Below are 18,379 nucleotides of genomic sequence, written 5' to 3' on the forward strand. Positions count from 1 at the left end.
TTATTGCTATCGCAATGAAAAGATAAAGAAAGGAGCCTCAAATAGGCGCACGTTCCGTTTGCTACCCTATGCAAGAAAGAGATTAAGGTATGGAAGGAAAGAAATAATGAATGAAAATGAGTTGCCAGTACCTCCTTTGATATAATCCGGCCGCAGACTACGTCAGACGAATTGCAATGCGTGGCGTAACGAGAATTTGGTGGCATTTCGGGCATATAGTGATCTTCAAAGACGTGAACTGTTGTTTTTTCTCAAGACAAGATTAATGCCTGTACGTAGGCGGACTGCAATACTTACTTGCCAAAGATTACCGTTCAAAGCGGTGAATAGTGAACCAAGACGGTGTCAGTGCAGTCGTCTGCTGGGTCTGCTTGTATGTACTGTGCTTGTTCATTTAGAACGTTCAGCTTGGCTAAGGATTCTGTATTACTGTAGTAACTTGTGAGCTGGTATATTATTGCACGTCAAAATAACGCGGCGCCAGCGCCACTTCGAAGAAAGAGAGAGAAAGAAGAGAGGAAAAAAAGATCACATCATGAAAAGCTTTATCTGAATACAGCGGGAATGGGGAAATCATTTTGCTCGGCAATTCGACTGGACAGAATTTGATTATAGGTTTGCTGCATTTGAACGGAAGAGCTGAAATCTACCGGTTCTCGTACGTGAATAAGCTTTTCCTCTACTCCTTTCAGTTTTTTTTCTTTCTTCTTTTATTGCAAATATTGCTGAAAATTGAATACATTAACAAAATCTGATACAGAATAATAGAAAACGGTGTCACAATTCTCTGAGCTCCGCCTATTGGGACATTTATAAAGCGGACAAAAGTGTTAAGTTGCGCACATCTCTGACTCATAGCGAGGTAACTTGTGATTATGACTTTTGCAAAACTCACATGAGCAATGTGATTATTTCACGCAAGTTGTGAATTAATACGCATTATATTTATTCGGCATTAGACTATCTATTGCATAATACATACCATTTACATATATCCGTCCCTTGTCCATAGTTACGGAGCTGTATACTGTGAGTTTCCATTTCTTTCTAACTTCAAAGAATTTTTTTCTCAGTTAGCTTTTTAGTTCGTTATACTTTCTTACAATCAGTATAATTCAGCTTTCTCTCTTAAATAAGAGTTTCGTCCTAATCGGTTCGGCAGTCGTCTATTGAGAGTCTTTCTTTGAGAGCCATCTATTGAGAGCCGGACAGCAGCATAATGTACGGAACTTTATCAAACTCCATCATTCGAGATAAATCCATGAAGGCATGCTTGTCACAGTCACCGATCTCATGACTTCCTCATAAAAGCACCGTGTTCCAGTACACATGCGTCAAGCAACAACTGTAACATATTAATAAAGGGATAATGAGACACCCACCCAATCGTAGCAATTGCTACAAGGAAAGCCCATACGAGTTTATCAGAAAGAAAGCCTGGTAGTCGAAGAAAAATTCGCAGAACTATTACCATCTGAGCTAACCAGGTGGCTAGCAGATGGCACGGCGAAGTCGATCTTATCAACAACTCGAAGCAAAGGCAAGAGTTTGACGAAATAGTTCTGCGGAAACCAGCAAGGTGGAGAAAAGTAATTAATAAAGGGAAAATGAGACATCCACCCAATCGTAGCAATTGCTACAAAGGAAGCCCATACGAGTTTTTCAGAAAGAAAGCCCGCAGTTGAAGAAAATTTCGCAGAACTATTACGTCAGCCTGTAACATATATGTAAAAGAAGTTTGCGTTCCACATTCTGAGTTGTGCGCATTTTTCTTTGAAAAAGAAAGTTAGCCGTGACTGAACCTGTTCACGCAGATTACATTTATTCGGCCTGCGGATATCCGCATTGTTAATGGTAAAGAATGTAATAATAATTATGAACACTAGCGGCAGGTTATTAAATGGGGGACAGGAAGAAGCCGTGTGCGGCGCTCTGCGGTCAGGCATTACATTTAAGTTCGCCTCACAAGCACATACGTATTATATACGTCGGTGTAAATCCCAGCTGCCTTCCGCGCAAGTTGCAGGTCGCTCGCAAAACGCTATTGTCGGAAGAAAAAGAAAGGCATTCTTGGTCAAGTACACTTGTGTCTGCTGCACTTGTAAGCGAAACAATGAAGCGCAGACATCCGCCGTCGAGCAGCCAAGAACAAGTTGATGTATGCGAGACTGTCATATATGACCGTCCAATTGAAAACCCAATTTTTCTTGCTTCGAAAACCAGACCCTTCGGGGACGCGCGACGCGGTTGGCCTCACGCCAAGGTGGCGAGCCAACGCCGAGCCGCTTGGTAACAGTTGTCGCCCGCAATGTCAAAGTTAAAAAGAAACTCGCCGTTAGATGTGGAACAGCAGTTTTTCAGCGTGTGTTGTAAAGTTTCGTAGATACAGTATACAATCTATTGTTACTTTTACATATCGGGGTAATTAAATGTTTGCGCTTATTCCAATACATTTGCTCCTACACTTTCGGGACGACCTCTATGAAAGGTTGACGTGCAGAACGTTGCTCGTTCGTTATACGTACTGTATACTACTTGACAAGAGTATGCCTGTCTTATGCCAGCATTCGCATGGACATCGCGTAACTGACGTGCGATAACTGACCAAGGACGAACAAAAACCCGCAAGGACATCTGAAATCGCAACAATATCTCATATCACGTGATAATGATGACGAATGTGTGCATGTCAGGTGTGAAGTTTTGTTCACAAGTCCGTGCCACGTGATCGACAGCGTAAATATCGACCTCTTTTTGTAACGGTGGGGAAAGAGTATTGATGTGCGAGTCCCGGTGTCTTTAAGATATTGGAACAATGCGGCTCGTTTGGTGTCATAAATGCTTTTCTGCCATACAGCGTGTGGTCTGGAAAACCGCAACACATGCATGCTTGCGGGCGCGCACGTCGTGTCGACATCCGTTCGTGTAATAATTCTCTTTCGCATAATACGTGATGCTGCAGCAATTCACACACAATGTTCGCCTACTCTTTTCAGAATCGGCTTCCCCGTCATGCTGCTGACGACGGCGATCGCCTCACTGTGGCTGCTCTTCTGCCACGTATGGCTGCAGTGGAACACCTAGGCCACAACCTCAAGACTTTAGGATTAATAAACGAAATAAACACGTTGGAACACCTTTGTATATGGCAAAATAAGAAACCATTCTCTTTATATCGACAAACTGCGTCCTGTGTGTGTGTCTCTGTGGGTCCCAACAACGTGGTGTCTGTACATGGATCAAGCGACGAGCGGCGCGGGACGGTCACAGCTCGTAGAGCAGATACCGCCGCAGCACGCTGGGCAGCACGTCGAGCGAGAGCACCTGCTTGACGAGTTCGGGTCCCACCACACCGAGCATCCTGCGCACACACAGTCTGGCCTGGTGCTTGAGTGGCTGAGGCCGAGCGGCGAGCGCCACCAGACCTTGCTTGGCTTCGGGTCCTAGCAACAGCAGCGAGCGTTCGACTGCGGCGCGCGGGCACGCCTCGGCGGCTTCGAGCACGGCGTCCAGTGCCTCGCCGCGTAGCCCGCGCACGGCGCGCAGAATGCCCAGCGGGTCTTTGGCCTGTGGCCGCAGCACCACGCGCGCGCCGTAGCGCAGCAGCAGCCGGACGAGCTCGCCGCGAGGCTCTTCCTCCTGGCCGCACAGGTACTCGCCCAGCGGGGGTTGCACCAGGGGCGCGCCCCTGTCGCCGGACTCGGACGCGTACGTCAGGCCGTTGGGGTCGGCGCCTCGCTCGAGCAGCAGCCGCACCAGCGCTTCCCGGTCCCGACAGCGCTCGGACAGCGCCAGGTGCAGCGGCGAACCGACGATCGGCGAGCCGGCGTTCACGTCGGCGCCTGCGTCCAGGAGCAACCTGACAGCCGCCAGGTCGCCGCGCAAGATGGCGAAGTCCAGAGGGCTCGGATGCCTATAGCCGGCCTCCATGCGCGCCTTGGCACCGTTGTCGAGCAGCAGCCGCACGATGGACAGGTTGCCGGAGAGCACGGCGTAGTGCAGAACCGTGCGGCGATCGTGGCGTTCGGGCGCCATGGCGTTCACGTTGGCGCCGTACTTGAGTAGCAGCTGCACGGCCTCGAGCCCGTGGGGGTGCCGGGCGGCTTTCATGAGGGGCGTGAGGCCGCCGCGGTCGCGGGCGTCCGGCTCGGCACCGTAGCGCAACAGTAGCTCCAGGAAGGACACGTTTAGGGGACCCACCAGGTTGATCTCAGCGCCGAGGAAGTAGCGCGCGTTTGGGTTGGCTCCGTGGCGTAGCAGCATGTCGGCGCACTCGTAGTGTCCGTTCTTGACGGCCAGCCGCAGCGGCTCGTCGGCCAGCGTGGCCCTGGGAGGGTTTCCCAGCATCGGCTTGGTGGTATTGGTGAAGCAGACGCGCGCTCCGCCCTGACGCACCAGCGTCTCGGCCGTGTGCAGGAAGCCCCGCTCGGCGCACAGGTGCAGTGCGGTGTAGCCAACGTCGTCCATCGCGTCCACATCGCATCCGCGCACCAACAGCAGCTGCACGGCCTCGTCGTATTGCTGGTAGGCCGCATAGTGCAACGGTCGCAGCCCCTGAGTGACCGGCTCGTTGACGCGGGCACCGCAGGCAAGCAGAATTCGCAGCTCGTCGAGTGGCGCTAGCCGAATGATGGAATCGGCCAGCTCCCGCTGAAGCGTCTGGAGACAGGGTGCCGTCGGCATGGCACGGCGGTTCTGCACGAACGTCTGTTCCTACGCCAAGTCTCAGCTCAAGTGCCTCTGCGCAAAGCCGCGTCTACCGTCTTATTTCGGGCGGCACTTTTTTAAGAGCGTCGCTCACGTGGCCGTGGTTGTCCGAGTTGCTTCCGGTGTGCCAATCGCTCTTGACCGCGGTTTGCGGCAACCACGCGGCGAGCGGCAACCTTGGAGTCTCCTGCAAATAGACTCTGGCGGGGGGCCACAGCCCGTTCCTGTTTACGGCGCGGCAGCACGTGAGCGACGCCGGTCCACGTGATTTCTTCGCGGAAGACGCCATGCCGAGGGTCAACGTCTGTTGCCAAGCGCACCGCACGACTTTGGCTATTCCGAGCGCGGCCTCGAAATTCGGGATACAGCCCTTTGAAGCTGACGACACCAGACAGCAGGTGGATGTCCGTCTCCAAGCGTCCCGCACTATAGTCGGTGGCATCCGAAAGTTGCTGCTGTTTACGGTAGTCTGCTGTACGATAGAGCGCATTTTGTTTAACTAAATACTTACGAAAGAAAAAGTGAAGCGATGTCATTTGTAATTGGCTGTTGTGAAACTACAGCAACTAACGCGCTCGCAGCTTTACTAAGCGCAAGCGCATTCAAGCCATTCGGACTATGCGGCGTGTTAGCGGAGTCAGCTACACGAGGTAAATACCTGTTTATGAAAAGGGCACGGAGAAGTCCGGACGACCGAGAAGCTGACGATGCTCTGATGAAAACTAGAACCGCTCCCCGCGACGCCCAGCGGCAGCGCGGCGAACTCACTTTCCACAGGTGCAACCAGATGGCAGCGCGTCTGCTGCAGCGTTCCACTTGGCTTGTGCACGTCGCCGGTCAGCTACCACCGCAGCTCACGTCAGTGTCTACTTTTTATGACGTGTTGTGTGCGGTACAAGAAAAAACGTCGTTCGTCTTCGCAGTGAACTTGGAAGATCATCAGCAATGACCCACGCATCGTTTAGGATACATATCGTCTGAAAATAGGTGAGTACGCGTAGCCTCAGAGTAGGCTTTCCGTGCGCACGGTCTCCTTGCCGCGCGTGGCTCGATAGGAAAGAAGGCTGCTCTCTGGCCGACTCTTGCCGGCGCATCGAAGGTCGCCACACCTCCCTCGTACGTAGCAGTGGAATCGACTTTCGACCCTGCGAGGGCGTTCGGCACGCGGAACTCGAACCGTGGTACGGACCGCCTGCTGTTTCGAGCCGCATGTGCAGGCCTCGAGTTTCCTGCTGCGCGCGGCTGCGTCACTCAGGCGGCCAAACTGAGCACTCCCGGCGCTACGCTTACCTCCCGAGCGCCAGGAAGACAGGAAAAACATGGCGTTTTCCCAAGTGCGCCGTGGCTCGGCGCTCGTCTTCCCCTCACCTGCACTTCTCGGCGGCAACCAGTTTGTTTGTTTGCGTCGGTTTTTCCGTCGAGCGACGGAGCTGTGCGCCACGCCGATCGTCCTGCTCTCGGCTTCAGATGAGCCTTGCCCACTGGACAGCCATCGGCGCAACGTAGCGAGTAGCCTGCTTAATCGCGGTGAGCCACTCTTGTGTATTCGCTGCCCGCTTACGCCTTGGATGCGTAGCTTTTCTTTTCTTTACAAGAAACAGCTGATGCTTTTTCTTCAGTGTTTTGTTATTGTGATTGCGGTATTTACTCCAAGCAATCCATCCGAGGCTGACCTTGACCCCACAGTGTCCCCCAGTAGCTGATCGAGCGTCGTCGAGACTCGGCATTTCTTGCTCGGCGGTGGAGCTCAAGGTCGTGCAGCTTTGTCTATTTAATGCACTTCGATCTAAGCCCTTACTTCGATCCGCGCCGCGTCGTTTCTATTCCCAACGCATTCTAGCAGATATGTGGCCAGTTCTTATGGCAGACAGCGGGTCTGGCGCTCGCAAGCCCACCACAAAACCTTCGCTGAAATAGCGGCGTGTTGAATAACGAAGTACACCGAAAGAATTCCGTTAACTTAGAGAAAGCGACGGGGTTTGCGAACGATGCACTTCCCATGCTCGTGCATTGCTGTTTCACCCACGTCATTTTTGCGTTAGAACAAACTATGTGAGCAGTAGTTAGGAGATTGCGGCGCAGGTTTAGTTTCGGTTGCACGTTCAGGCAAGGAGGGCACGAGTGTGATAACACGAATGTAATCCACTGGTTGTTACTGGGCCGAATCGGCTGTGACGTGAGTACAGCTTAGCGGATACCCCCGTGCATACTGTACCTAGGCAAAGCTGCGGAATCGACAGCCGTTCGCACGGAGAACAGCTGTGCGCGCTTAAGTGCAGCGCAATGCTCTCTCGCACGGCTAACATCCACATCGGCGTAGTGGTTATCTAGAGCACCCCCTCCCCGCCCTCAGGCAACAGGCCGGTACCCTCTGTTCTTTTCTTTTTTTCCTCATTCTTTCTCTCTCGGAAGCTTCTTTCTCTTTTTCGTGACAACGTGCTAAAGACTGGAGCAACGCCTTTTTTTTTTTCCTCTCCTTTTGCGTCGGCTCTGCACTAAGCCTTTTTTCCCGAAGCTCGCTATCGAGCGACCGGAGAGGAAGTGGGAGCCATCTCTGTTACCCACTGCGCGTTCTTTCCTGTCGGTCCTGAAGTCGAATGATCGGCCTCGCGCGCTATGGGCTAGTGGCGAGACCGAGGGCTCAAATCAGCCAGCTCAAGGTGACGCCCGCGCGCTCTTTGATCGAGCGCGGTCTCGCCATCTGCTTTGATAACAGATGTGTTCGCAGCGCTGTTTACCCCGTACTGTTGCCCGGAAACTGCGGTGGTCTGGCAGTGTGGCGATCAATGCGCACCGAGCCCTTTAGCCGACTTCGTCCGGCGAGCGCCGGGAGCAGCAATCAAGCCCGCTATTGACAGTCGGTGAATGGCTGTCTGATTACTGCCCTGCCTACGGCATGGCTAAATATACGTCGCACGCTGTCTCGTGTACTGTCACTCCCACGCATCCCGCCTTGGGCGAAAGAAAGTCCAGAGCTCGTTGGCTGCGTTTGCGATTTCAATGCGTCCCTGTAAACCTATGTGTGGCGCCTGGAGCAAGCCTGCAAACGCGGCTCATCACTGTGCGCCTTGATGCAGACCGAACGGTGGCATTGGCGTCGTGCGACCTCTGCATTTGCCCGCTCTCTCAGTGCGAGGAGCCAGCTGTACCAGTCAGTCACATTTAGAAGAGAGGGGGCGGCAGAACATTAGGCGCTGTATCCTTCTTAAGCCATTGCGTATTTACTCGCTAAATGTGTACAACAACGCAGTCATAAAGCGCTTGATAATAATTGGTAAGTATTTTCTTTTTTTTCATACAGTTTACCTATTTTTAAGACTCTGCTGTAGTGCAGTGAACAACATCGTGACGTCACAGACTAGGCGTGAGAACGTTCTCTTAAACGCGAAAAAATTCACTTCGGTAGCATAGCATTTCTTGCTTACCGTGGCCAAGCAGCGCACCAAGGAGCGAAAAATACGCAACTATGCGTCGCCGTTGTGACCGCTTGATTAACAGTCATTAGCAGATGCCACCGTCGCACTACTGTGGGTCAGCATGCAATGACGTCACAAATAGCGTCGCTTTCTTCTCTTCCCTCTTTTCCTTTTGAGAGAGGGAAATATACAACCATTATTGTGTGGAAATAAAGTATCGTATTTGCGCGATTCTAACGTGCACCTTTTTCAATAAGTGCATTCAAGTTTTCATGTGTGTTACAATTGCAACTAATTTTACACTGAATCAAATACGACACCGATTCTTACTAAAGAAAACGCTCAGTGCAAGCTAGCTATAGCCAGACTGCCAACGAACAGACGTTGATTTATGCCTTGGTTTGTGGTCGCCATTTTCCAGTTTGCTGCACATGTGGCATTTCTAATGCATTAAGATAGATCTGAAGATGACTTTCTGTGGTTGGTAGACAGTGAAAAAGAGGTGTCGTCGGACTCCGATAGCGACTGGCCACTAAGATCCAGCTGTGTGTGTGTCCGTGTGCCTTTGTATGTTCCATAAAGTTGTTTTGGCACAGTAAGAGTCGACTCGGGTTTCAGTATTTGATGTGTACTGTAGAATCGGCACCAATCAATTTTTTTGATATTTGGGAGGTAATATAACTGCGTGTTAAAATTCCGTGCACAGTACAATCATGCAAATACAGTAATTAAACATTTTAATCTTGGTAACTTTCCAGAATTTTAATATTAATTATTGTTAATGGTACATTCATTGTTGAATGTCATCAATGAGGAAGTGAGCATTGGAAGAAGACTGCTATACAATGACAGTTCAAGTAAACTCTGGCAACTTTTTAATAGATGTATGTTCAGTTCTACAGTGCCAAGGTTCTCTTGAAACATTATAATGAAATTGACCATGCAATGTGATGCAAGCAGCACAATTAGCTGTGAAAGAAATTGCTGTGGCGATTGATATTGTAAAATATTTAAATTGAAGGCAACGGTTTGTTGAAGTTTTATTTCTCTTAATTCTTTGGGGGAGGGGGGGGTGATAATCAAGTAACCTCACCTTTCACATTCAGCCAAGAATTTCATATGGTCAGCTCAACAAACCTTGGAAGTAATTAAAAAAGAAACTGAAGGAAATTTCTCATTTTTATTCGTGAGTACCAAACGGTGTTCTTGGCATTGTGTGCATAGGCTCCTGCCAGACAAGATGAAAGGATTCAAACAATAGAAAACAAGTGGTGAGAATTTTCATCAGTAGACTTGAGATTGATGGAGGGAAGATGCAGTATCGTAAAACTTATGTGTAGCAGTGACATCCATACCTTGGATTTGAATTTTCAGCGTGAGAGGTCAGTCTAAACTGGGCTCATCATCAGAACATTATAATTCATATTCATAGTGCCAAATTTGCTGTGCTAAAGTTATATTCTCACTATTCAACTTCCTTACTGATTCTCCGGTACTCATTACCACACTTCATTGAGTAAAGAGCAGCATTTGCATTTGAGCTAGTTGATAGTTCATTGTACAGGGAAACAGCGCAGAATTCTGACAAACACAGAGAGGCACAAAGAAGGCATGCACACAGCACTTTACTTTCAACAAAATTTTTATTTTGCCAGCAGGTAGTTTTTATTCTGGTCGCCACTACAGAACAAGAGAATCGTGCAAAGGTACTGCTTCTCGTGTCACTATCACAAAGTGGCAGTAGTTTCTAAGAAAATGCTGGCTCTTTTTCGGAGAAGAATACTGAAATGGAAGAAAGAAGTGGGCTGAAAAATAAAGCAACGGGAAGGCTGTTCCTATTTTCATGGAATCTCGCACAACCTTAACAAGGCAGGCCAGCATGCACGAGTGGATATTGTTTCTTCTACACTTGGAAACTTAAATCCTTGTGCAGCCTTCCATAAGAGAGCTGAATGCAAAACTAAGCACAGACAGTGCTCACACAATGTGCACAGTGGGTCTACGAGATCCCTATATCTCATGGTAAAGTTTGCACCGGCCAAACTTGCCAATGCATTAACAATCCGCTTAAATGATCAGCCCCGACCTGACTGTGGCTGCAAACTTGGCTTTTATAAATGTAAGATTGTTTCTAGGAAAAAATTAGAGCTTGCAAGAGAATTTCTTGAGGCTGTCGAAATATCACATGCAGGTACAAATTGTGTAAGCTATGCTTTTGTATCCTTGTCCAAAAAAGAGCCCACGTTTTTAGAAAACACTGCCTATTCGTGATGGCGACATGAGAAGCATTATCTACGCATGATTTCCTTGTTTTCTTGTGATGCGCAGTATAAAACTTGTCTGCCGAGGAAATAAATGTTTTGTTGAAAGTACAGCACTGTGTGAGTCTTCTTTGTGCCTCTCTCGGCCTTCGTCAGGTTTCTGTGCTGTTCCCCTGGTGGAGTTAAAGGGGCACTTTAATATTGATTTCTATCTGTGCAAGTGCAATTTTCTTGGCCGTGAATGGTTTTGACAACCTGCTTTAAAATGTCTCTATTTTGTGCAGATGTTGTTGCCGGTCAGTGTCGTCAGGAGGCTGAGAGTGTTCTGTGATCAGCGATAATAAGAAAACGAGGACACATCACCACATGTAAGTTGTTGTGCAGTGGCAGTGCCTCTGATTTTTGTTTGTGTGGTGGCAATGTATCTTGCAGTTTATTTGCACTCCTCTGTGTCCTGGTTGCACCTCATATTCAGCTTCCTTATGCAGCTTGTGTGCATGGTACTTAAGGACAAGTTGGAAAGACAGTTTTTGTGTATGCATTGTTTTGTGTTTCTTCCCTTCCATACCATGAGGCCTTACTAACTGTCTCAGCTTTCTGTCGTAACTAGAATCACCAGAGGAATGGCCACACCTGTAATATCTGCATAGGCTTTCATCTTTTTATTTTCACCAGCCCACCTGTCCCCTATTGAGAGCTTTTGTTCCAAGGTAGCAGCTCCCATTATGACACAAGAAATAAAACAAATCATGGTTGTCTTACCTGCATGCCACTGCAAGTTCGGGATCGCAACTTTCCTGAATGTAACAACAGGCTTCCTTGTTTTCAAGGTTAGAAAGAGAGCAGATGACAAGTAGCCTGCCTCATAAAATCAAGAGGCACAACCAGACATCATTGAGACAGTTTATATCCAGCAGGTTCAGGTAATTGTGAGTGTAAAGTTGATGATTGCCAATGCTGAGCAACTCCAGGTGACATTCAATAGTGGGCTTTCTGTACTTGAGGACATCAGGTACTAGTGTCTGCGACCACATCACACATGCAACAGCTTCCCAGTTCCCAAGATTTAAGCCTGTTACACTGCCATATCTGGGGCATCGCGAAGGGGAGGCTAGAAAACTGCCACACAGTGGAATAAACTCAGTGAAGGTTGCTACTGTGGAAGAAGGGCTCTACACAGCTTGCTCCACCATATCCAAGCATGCAGCAGTCTTTAAACCCACATCAAGTTCATATTGAGGCTGAAGGCGTTTTGTTATTTATTCATTTTTTATTTGTTTGCGTTGTCACACAGCGTAACTTCAAGGCATTTTTACTGGATAGTTCTTTAATACAGCTCTGAAACAGTGTACAAAATTTCATGCCATTATACCCGATTTTTGTGAAGTAGGGCTGCTTTTTCCTTTTAAGTCATGTTCTCAAACCCTTCGCTCACCTGATGTTTGCTGTAGTTCAGTGCAAGGTTTGTGCTCTGAAATGCTGCAGGGGGTGCAAGTGGTTGAAGGTGCTCTTGTTCATTGCAGTGCCACTTGGCGACTTGTCTATCACACTTCTTGGCAAGGTCCCTGCTAATATTCTCCTCCTGCATACTTCCTATGTATCCTTTCTTTCTTTCTCTACACATTTTCCTCTCTAGCACCCTCAACACTTGGCATCACTACCATTGGCTAGCACCACAAAGAAGATTCTAAATCATGCCAATCGGCTCCTTCAACCCTTTATTGGCTAGTTCATTCATTTAAGGGTAAAAGTGTTACAGGAAATGGGGGGTGGTTGGTAGCAAGAATCATGCCACATTCATAGTACCGTGCTGCGAGAGATGCCCGTGAATTGCTTATTGCACTTATTACTTCAATATCAATTCTCCACATGCTCTCATGTGCAATGAATGAAATCACCCCGACCGTATTCACTAGTGAAACCTTTGTCATCATTGCAAAGCTCTGGCTTCGATGACAGAACATATTACTTTAGAAAGGCATTGAAGCAGGCATACTTATGGCTAACTGTTTGTATTTTTTACACTAAGCATCATTTTGACCTTCAGCCTGTCGTTGCCACTTGAAAGCCCATCACATATTCCTCTGGTCACTCCATTTATTTTATGGTGCTCCTGACACAGGCAGCACAGCAAAATCAAGCCTTGTGACAAGAAGTGGAATCATGTCAGCTTCTCCTCGCACAGCTGCATGTTTTCAGTGTGGTAGGCAACTTCAGAAAGCAAAGGAATCATTGAGTCCATATGACGAAGAGTCATTGTTGTTTAACATGGCGTGCATCGGCTAAGTCATACCAGTTGCAGGTTCATGCGCATTTACCAATATGCATTGCTGCACCTTGTAGCCATGCTCTCCTGTTTGCCACGACCGACATTTGCACATGCATGTCCTTCCATGCTTGCAGTTGTGCCTGTTCTATTGGTACCATTGAAAATGCTAGCGACATCTCTGCCTAAGCCCACAGTGCTGCAAGCTTTGTCACCTCTTATGTTCATGCCATGGTGACTAGGAAAGTGGCGCCCATGTGTGCAAATGCATATGCGAGTGTCGAAAGCAGGGGTGCGTGATCAGAAGGCACAGCAGTGAGTCTCAATTGGTGCCCACATGCACCGCAATATTTTTTCTTAAACTGTACATAGGTTTGCAGAATACTCCTTCCATATGCCGCCCTCCATAGCTACCTTCTTGTGAAAATAGCAAGATTTTTGGCAATTCCTGCTTGTATTTCCATGTTTTCAATGAAGTAGCAAGGTATCAAAGCAATTGATATTTGTTTACTCAATAGCTTTTTTTGGACAGCTCCTTTGTAGTAATCTTTGTTTGGCTGTGTTGTGACACCTCTTTGCTGAGTTACTGTTTACATCCAGCCAGTCAAACTCTGAGTAGCAGCTCAAGTGCTCATTGCAGGTGGATCATATTAATAGCATTTCCTTTCATTTCTGTTCACAAAGCAGCCTGAAAGTGGTATGCTCAGCCTTTGGCCTGTCGCTGTCTTGACAGTACAAAAGTAACCAAGATATTGAATTTAATTTATATAGCTGAAGTTCTTTCCTGCTGTCTATGAGTATTGAATTCATTGTTAGTAATATAGCAAAGTCATTGAGCAAATATGAATGAAGGAGCAAAAGTGCATGAAAGTGTTAGAGCCCATGATCCACACAGGATTTTCATTCATGCAATTTCAGTTTAGCAACTAGTGTAAGAAATATTTGGTTTGACACTTGTTTTGTAAGCATGCCAAAAGGCCAAATTCCAAGAATAATTTCACTAAATTTTCTAGACACACAGCTCTACTATTCAGTGTCATTGGTCTCAGTGCAAGCTGCTACCATTTGCAGGCATGGTAATGCTAATATTCTTTTGGTTTTGAACTTGTCACTGCACATTATCAGTAAACATAACCTGAGTTTGAACGTAGTGTCACTGTACTCCTACTGTTGTTTTTGGCAGACCCAGTACGCTGAACAGATAGTGCCAGTGTGTTGGCACTACACTACACTAGCATAAGGTACAGTAACCTGACTTGGTGACATCACATGTACATCAAAACTCTGTGTGTGTGTGTGTGTGTGTGTGTGTGTGTGTGTGTGTGTGTGTGTGTGTGTGTGTGTGTGTGTGTGTGTGTGTGTGTGTGTGTGTGTGTGTGTGTGTGTGTGTACGTGCATGTGTGCATGTCTCCGCCCCAGGGAAATGCGTAGCTTGAAGGATTGTTTATTTTCTTCTCTTTGTGTCTCGCTCTCTTTTAAAGCAGGCAGTGCAAGGTGCACAACTTTTTCAAGTGCTTCTGTAGAAGCGAGATGCCACTTTTGCATCGCGTCCACACGTCAAAGAAGGATATGGGTTCATTTTTGTCAGAAAGTAGAGCACTTGCGGTGGCAGCTGGAGCAGGAGATAATGTGGGGTGGTTGCAGATGTGCCAGTGGCTTGAAAGCAGCACACGAAATCATTGCCGAGTTGGAAGCCAGTTTTTTCTGGCTTTGGGTGGAAGAGAAAGTCAATGGGGGAGAGGGGTGGAAAGGAGCGCAGATAATAAATGGAGTTGTCTGTGTGTGTGTTTGCGCAGGCAGGTGACCAGGCTTACAAAAACTTGGTATAAATGGGTTAAATAAAAGCTATCCATAATCCCTTTAGCATAATTTGTTACTCTCTCTTACACCATTGCATGCAAATTTTCACTTCTTGAGTACAATGCTGCAGTTGGTGGCATGTGTAGCTCCTGAGCAGCGCTTGCATTTTGTTCTTTACCTGTTTCAAAGTCTGAACATGAGTTTCTTTCATAGTGTGTGTAACCTTGCACTCATGTACACATTCAGACTGGATTGTTGCACCTTCAGTGGCCAGTTCATGTTGAGTTGTATTAACAGCAATGTCAAGATGCAAAATAAGTTTTCAATGTCCACTTAAAGTGCGCATGTGTACCAGAATTGGGAAATGGTCTTATGGTACAAAAGCACATCAGAAAGCCATGAGTAGGCCACTTTTTACTATTGTTAGCCATGATCTGCTTTGTGTAAAAAATGTCATGATGTGGAAGATTGTAATGCTAGTACACACAACTCAAACCTCTCCAAAATTTATTGTCGTAGCCTGAGCAGAACTTCAAGCTCATGCTGGCGACTCTTGTCTAGTCATACACAATGAACAGTAACGAGGTGATTGGCATCAGAGAAAACAATCAACCCTGTTTTAAACTGACTTGCTCATTCAATCTTTGTTTTTGTTCTCGGTAGTGTCAGACTGTTCTAATGCACTGGTTGTTTTTCTCAGTCTTTTAATATTTATCTAGCTTCTCTAGTGGCTTTGTCTCTGAAAGCTAGAGTGTGACATGGCTGGTCAGGGTTGGCTTGTCATTGTATGCAGTGCATATTTGGTATATTCTCAAGTCTATCATAGCTCATGGGAACATAAAGTAGCATTCTTGCTTATTGATAAATCTCAAAAGTATTTGAAGAGATGTGTGCATTCTACCTTTATTCATACTAACATCATACCTCATACTAACAAAGCAGCTCTGTAACTTGAGCGCCAAATTCAAGAAGGAAAACATCGTCCCTCATTTTCTCTGCTTACAACAGATGGTTTCTCATCGAATAAATGGGAATCAAGACTTCAAAAAAAGAAATATCAGACTAAACTTCGTGTTTTTGTTTCACGTCCCTTTAGCAATGTTAGATACAAACCATCCTCCAGGTTTGTGCATAAAAAACTAATATGAATACGAATAAAAAACAGTGAAAAAAAAGTCTTAGGACTGCCTGCCCCTCACAATAGACCCTTTTCATAATTGTAATGCTAGCTTTCCTGCAAGACAGTTTACCCAGCTATACTCATGGACAACTTCCTCTGGCAACGAAGGAGAAGCTATAGAGGCAAAGTGCACAAATAAGGGCACTCCTGAAAAGAGTCCAACATTCTCATTCTCGTTAGTTTAAGCTGGGGAAGAGCAAATATAAACATCTTATCTACAACAGCAAAATTAAACGAAATACAGCACTGAGTATTAAATTGAACTTGTTTTACTGCATTTCGCTTCCACATTTGAGCTAATGCAAAACCATCACGCTCATACGTGCCAACAACGGGTGGGCTCCGAGGCCCGAGGCCCCTCCAAAGTATACGAGGGTGGGGGGGGTGGGGGGGGGACCACATAATGCCTTATGGCATTACATGACATGTCATGACATGATAGGCGGTCAGGTACAGTCAGGTTACTGTACCTGATAACATGACATGTTACATGACATGTCATGTAATGCCATAAGGCATTACATGCCATTCTTTTTTCATTGATATGTATTTGTGTGACCTAATACACACAAAAGACACATATCTTCCTAATGTGTTTAACTGAATCTGTTTGTCGTATGGCTCCTCCCAGAGGCACCAATATCTTGTTGGTATGAGGTGACTCAGGCTGTGAAATTGGACTGTCTCCTACTGTGACGTCTTGTAACTACTCGTATAAGGCCGTCACATCAGTGAAGAATTCTTCGAGGTCACATGAAGCTCTGTGTGCATGCCTGTGTGTGTGTGTGTGTGTGCACTTGCATGCGTGAAATTGAAAAATGTTTGCCTGTAGTCTCACTTGTAAGCTATACTGCTTCAGTATCTGTTCCTAGAAACCAAAAATGCCATGGCACACTGCCGGACTACTTGGCACAGTAACACATGGGCAGGAGCTCTGCCTCTGTAGTTTTCTTTCCATTGCCACAGAAAGTTGTTTGCGTCTATAATGGCAGCGCAGTCATTTTTGCAAACAGCATGTGCAAGCAGTTTGTTTGTATTATGGCATGGAAAATGTAGACCTGTGTCTCCTGATGAAACCATGCGTTAGAGGCAAGACTAAGTATGTGCAGCTAGTACTTCATCTCCATTTGAATAATGGCCACTTGCACCATTAGTTGGGCAAATGTGCAGTGCAGAGAAGCATACTTGTAGATTTATCAAAAGCGTTAGTGAGAGTTGGCTGCAGAGGTGTTGTGAGAGAGCCGTGCAGTCTTCAACAGACAGGAAGTTACAGCCAGATGCGCTGTAAACGTGACTTTTATAAAAGTGATTTGGCTTCTCAAAATAACTTGTAACCTTCCTTGCCCACCTATCGTTAGATTGCAAACATACATGCACACACTAGAACCTCATTGCAACAAAGCAGTAAGAACCACTGGCATTTGCTGCACCAGAAATTTAACTGTAAGCACAACAGCTCTCAAAACCTTGCCTGCCAACATGATGGTTTCAGTGCAATAAAATGCCCATAGTAAGCAGTATGAACAAAGATGCCTGAAGAAGCTTAAACACACAGATCAGCTTTGTTATGACCAATTTCGTGTATTTTGCTGGTATCTGTTATACCACCCAAGTAGTGTCCTTTTGCACTTGTGTTGATGTGCTATCAAGGTTGTGTGGAGAGCCTGTACACGCAAGCACAGTCTCTACAACCTAATCTGGCGCTGGCAGAGCATAGATAACGTAGCCATAAAGCCCCTATTCCCAAGGCTAGGGCTTAAGTCGTGATAGTCGCTGTTTACTTTTACTTTTCTCTTTTTTTCCAATTTTGACAATATTAAACGTCATGCCTTCTTGCTGCATTCCTTGTTCACTTGGAGCCTAGAGTCTTCAGACTTATCGCAAGGAAATAAAAATGTCTTTTCAGACAGTTGCTAAATCCTGGGAGAATATAAGAAGCTTAAATAAAGAAGGTGGCTAAAGTTCCATGTCAATAGATGAGTGACTGTAGGTTGTTGCTGCAGTCTTGTCCTTCACCCTGTCCTGTTGATTGGAGCAAATGAGGCAACTCAGTATATATGTAAAAGTGTGCCACAAGTATACAGTGCATGTTTCTAACACTTTGCTGTTTTCACAAGTACTAGACCTTTTCATATCATAATTAGCCCTGCATGCATTGAGGCAAGGACATTTTGGATATTAAAAAGACAACAAAGGATAGGAAGGTAGGGCCATTCTATATAGCCTATTGGGAACATAGGAGCTTGATTAAAAAAAGAAACACTAGAGCCAAGGTAATACAAATAACCAGAAGGAAAATTTTGCACAGGCATACACTAACACATATCTGCAAGAGACGGGAAAAAGAAAGCTGAAGGAACGGTGGTTTTGTTTTCATTCAGGAAAAATAGGAACAGATTGAAGGCCGTGCTACATGGAGTGAGAAACTGGCCCCAAAACGGCAAACTTCATCTGGTGACGTAAACCCAACACCCGGCATCAAAAAACTTGATGCCCTCCGCCAGCCTAGCTTGATCAGAAAGAATCTGTCCGGTAAAGTTCCCCACTGGTTGGACTCATCTCCTCTGACTTTGGCAGCCGGTTATGAGCCACCCAAGTTTTTTCTTTTCCCATTTGTAAATACATGTAAGAATTTTTTTTCTCCAGTTGCTTGGCAAGTGACATCAAATAACGGAATGAAAATTTTGATTATATTTCGGCTTTGACAGTGTGGCCAATGCACAGCAGTGTCCCCCTGTGTTTTGCTCCA

At 46.5% G+C, this 18,379-nt stretch overlaps 3 protein-coding genes across 5 annotated transcripts in view; 2 read left to right on the forward strand and 1 right to left on the reverse strand.

The window, feature by feature from the left end:
- Positions 1–3,183, forward strand: part of LOC126536932 (P protein-like) — a 359,119-nt gene extending 355,936 nt beyond the window's left edge. The window contains exon 10 of the mRNA XM_055073617.2: positions 2,997–3,183. Coding sequence (XP_054929592.1) covers positions 2,997–3,084 — 88 coding nt within the window. The 3' untranslated portion in view covers positions 3,085–3,183. The remainder of the gene's footprint in view (positions 1–2,996) is intronic.
- Positions 3,139–5,198, reverse strand: LOC126536938 (ankyrin repeat domain-containing protein 61-like). Its single transcript, XM_050184008.3, has one exon. The coding sequence runs from the start codon at positions 4,681–4,683 to the stop codon at positions 3,265–3,267; it is 1,419 nt and encodes a 472-aa protein (XP_050039965.1). The 5' UTR covers positions 4,684–5,198; the 3' UTR covers positions 3,139–3,264.
- Positions 5,199–5,532: 334 nt separating this feature from the next.
- The window catches only part of LOC126536947 (protein cycle-like), a 38,569-nt gene continuing 25,722 nt past the window's right edge, over positions 5,533–18,379 (forward strand). Inside the window, exons 1-2 of one of the 3 annotated variants that reach the window (XM_050184022.3) lie at positions 5,533–5,694; positions 10,669–10,752. The gene's annotated coding sequence lies outside the window, so the exon portion shown is untranslated. Of the gene's footprint in view, positions 5,695–5,738; positions 6,235–6,772; positions 7,982–10,668; positions 10,753–18,379 lie in introns of those variants that run through there. The other 2 variants (XM_055073615.2, XM_055073616.2) reach the window with 2 other exon arrangements.

Source organism: Dermacentor andersoni, chromosome 4 (genome assembly GCF_023375885.2).
Source record: "Dermacentor andersoni chromosome 4, qqDerAnde1_hic_scaffold, whole genome shotgun sequence".
Taxonomy (NCBI): domain Eukaryota; kingdom Metazoa; phylum Arthropoda; class Arachnida; order Ixodida; family Ixodidae; genus Dermacentor; species Dermacentor andersoni.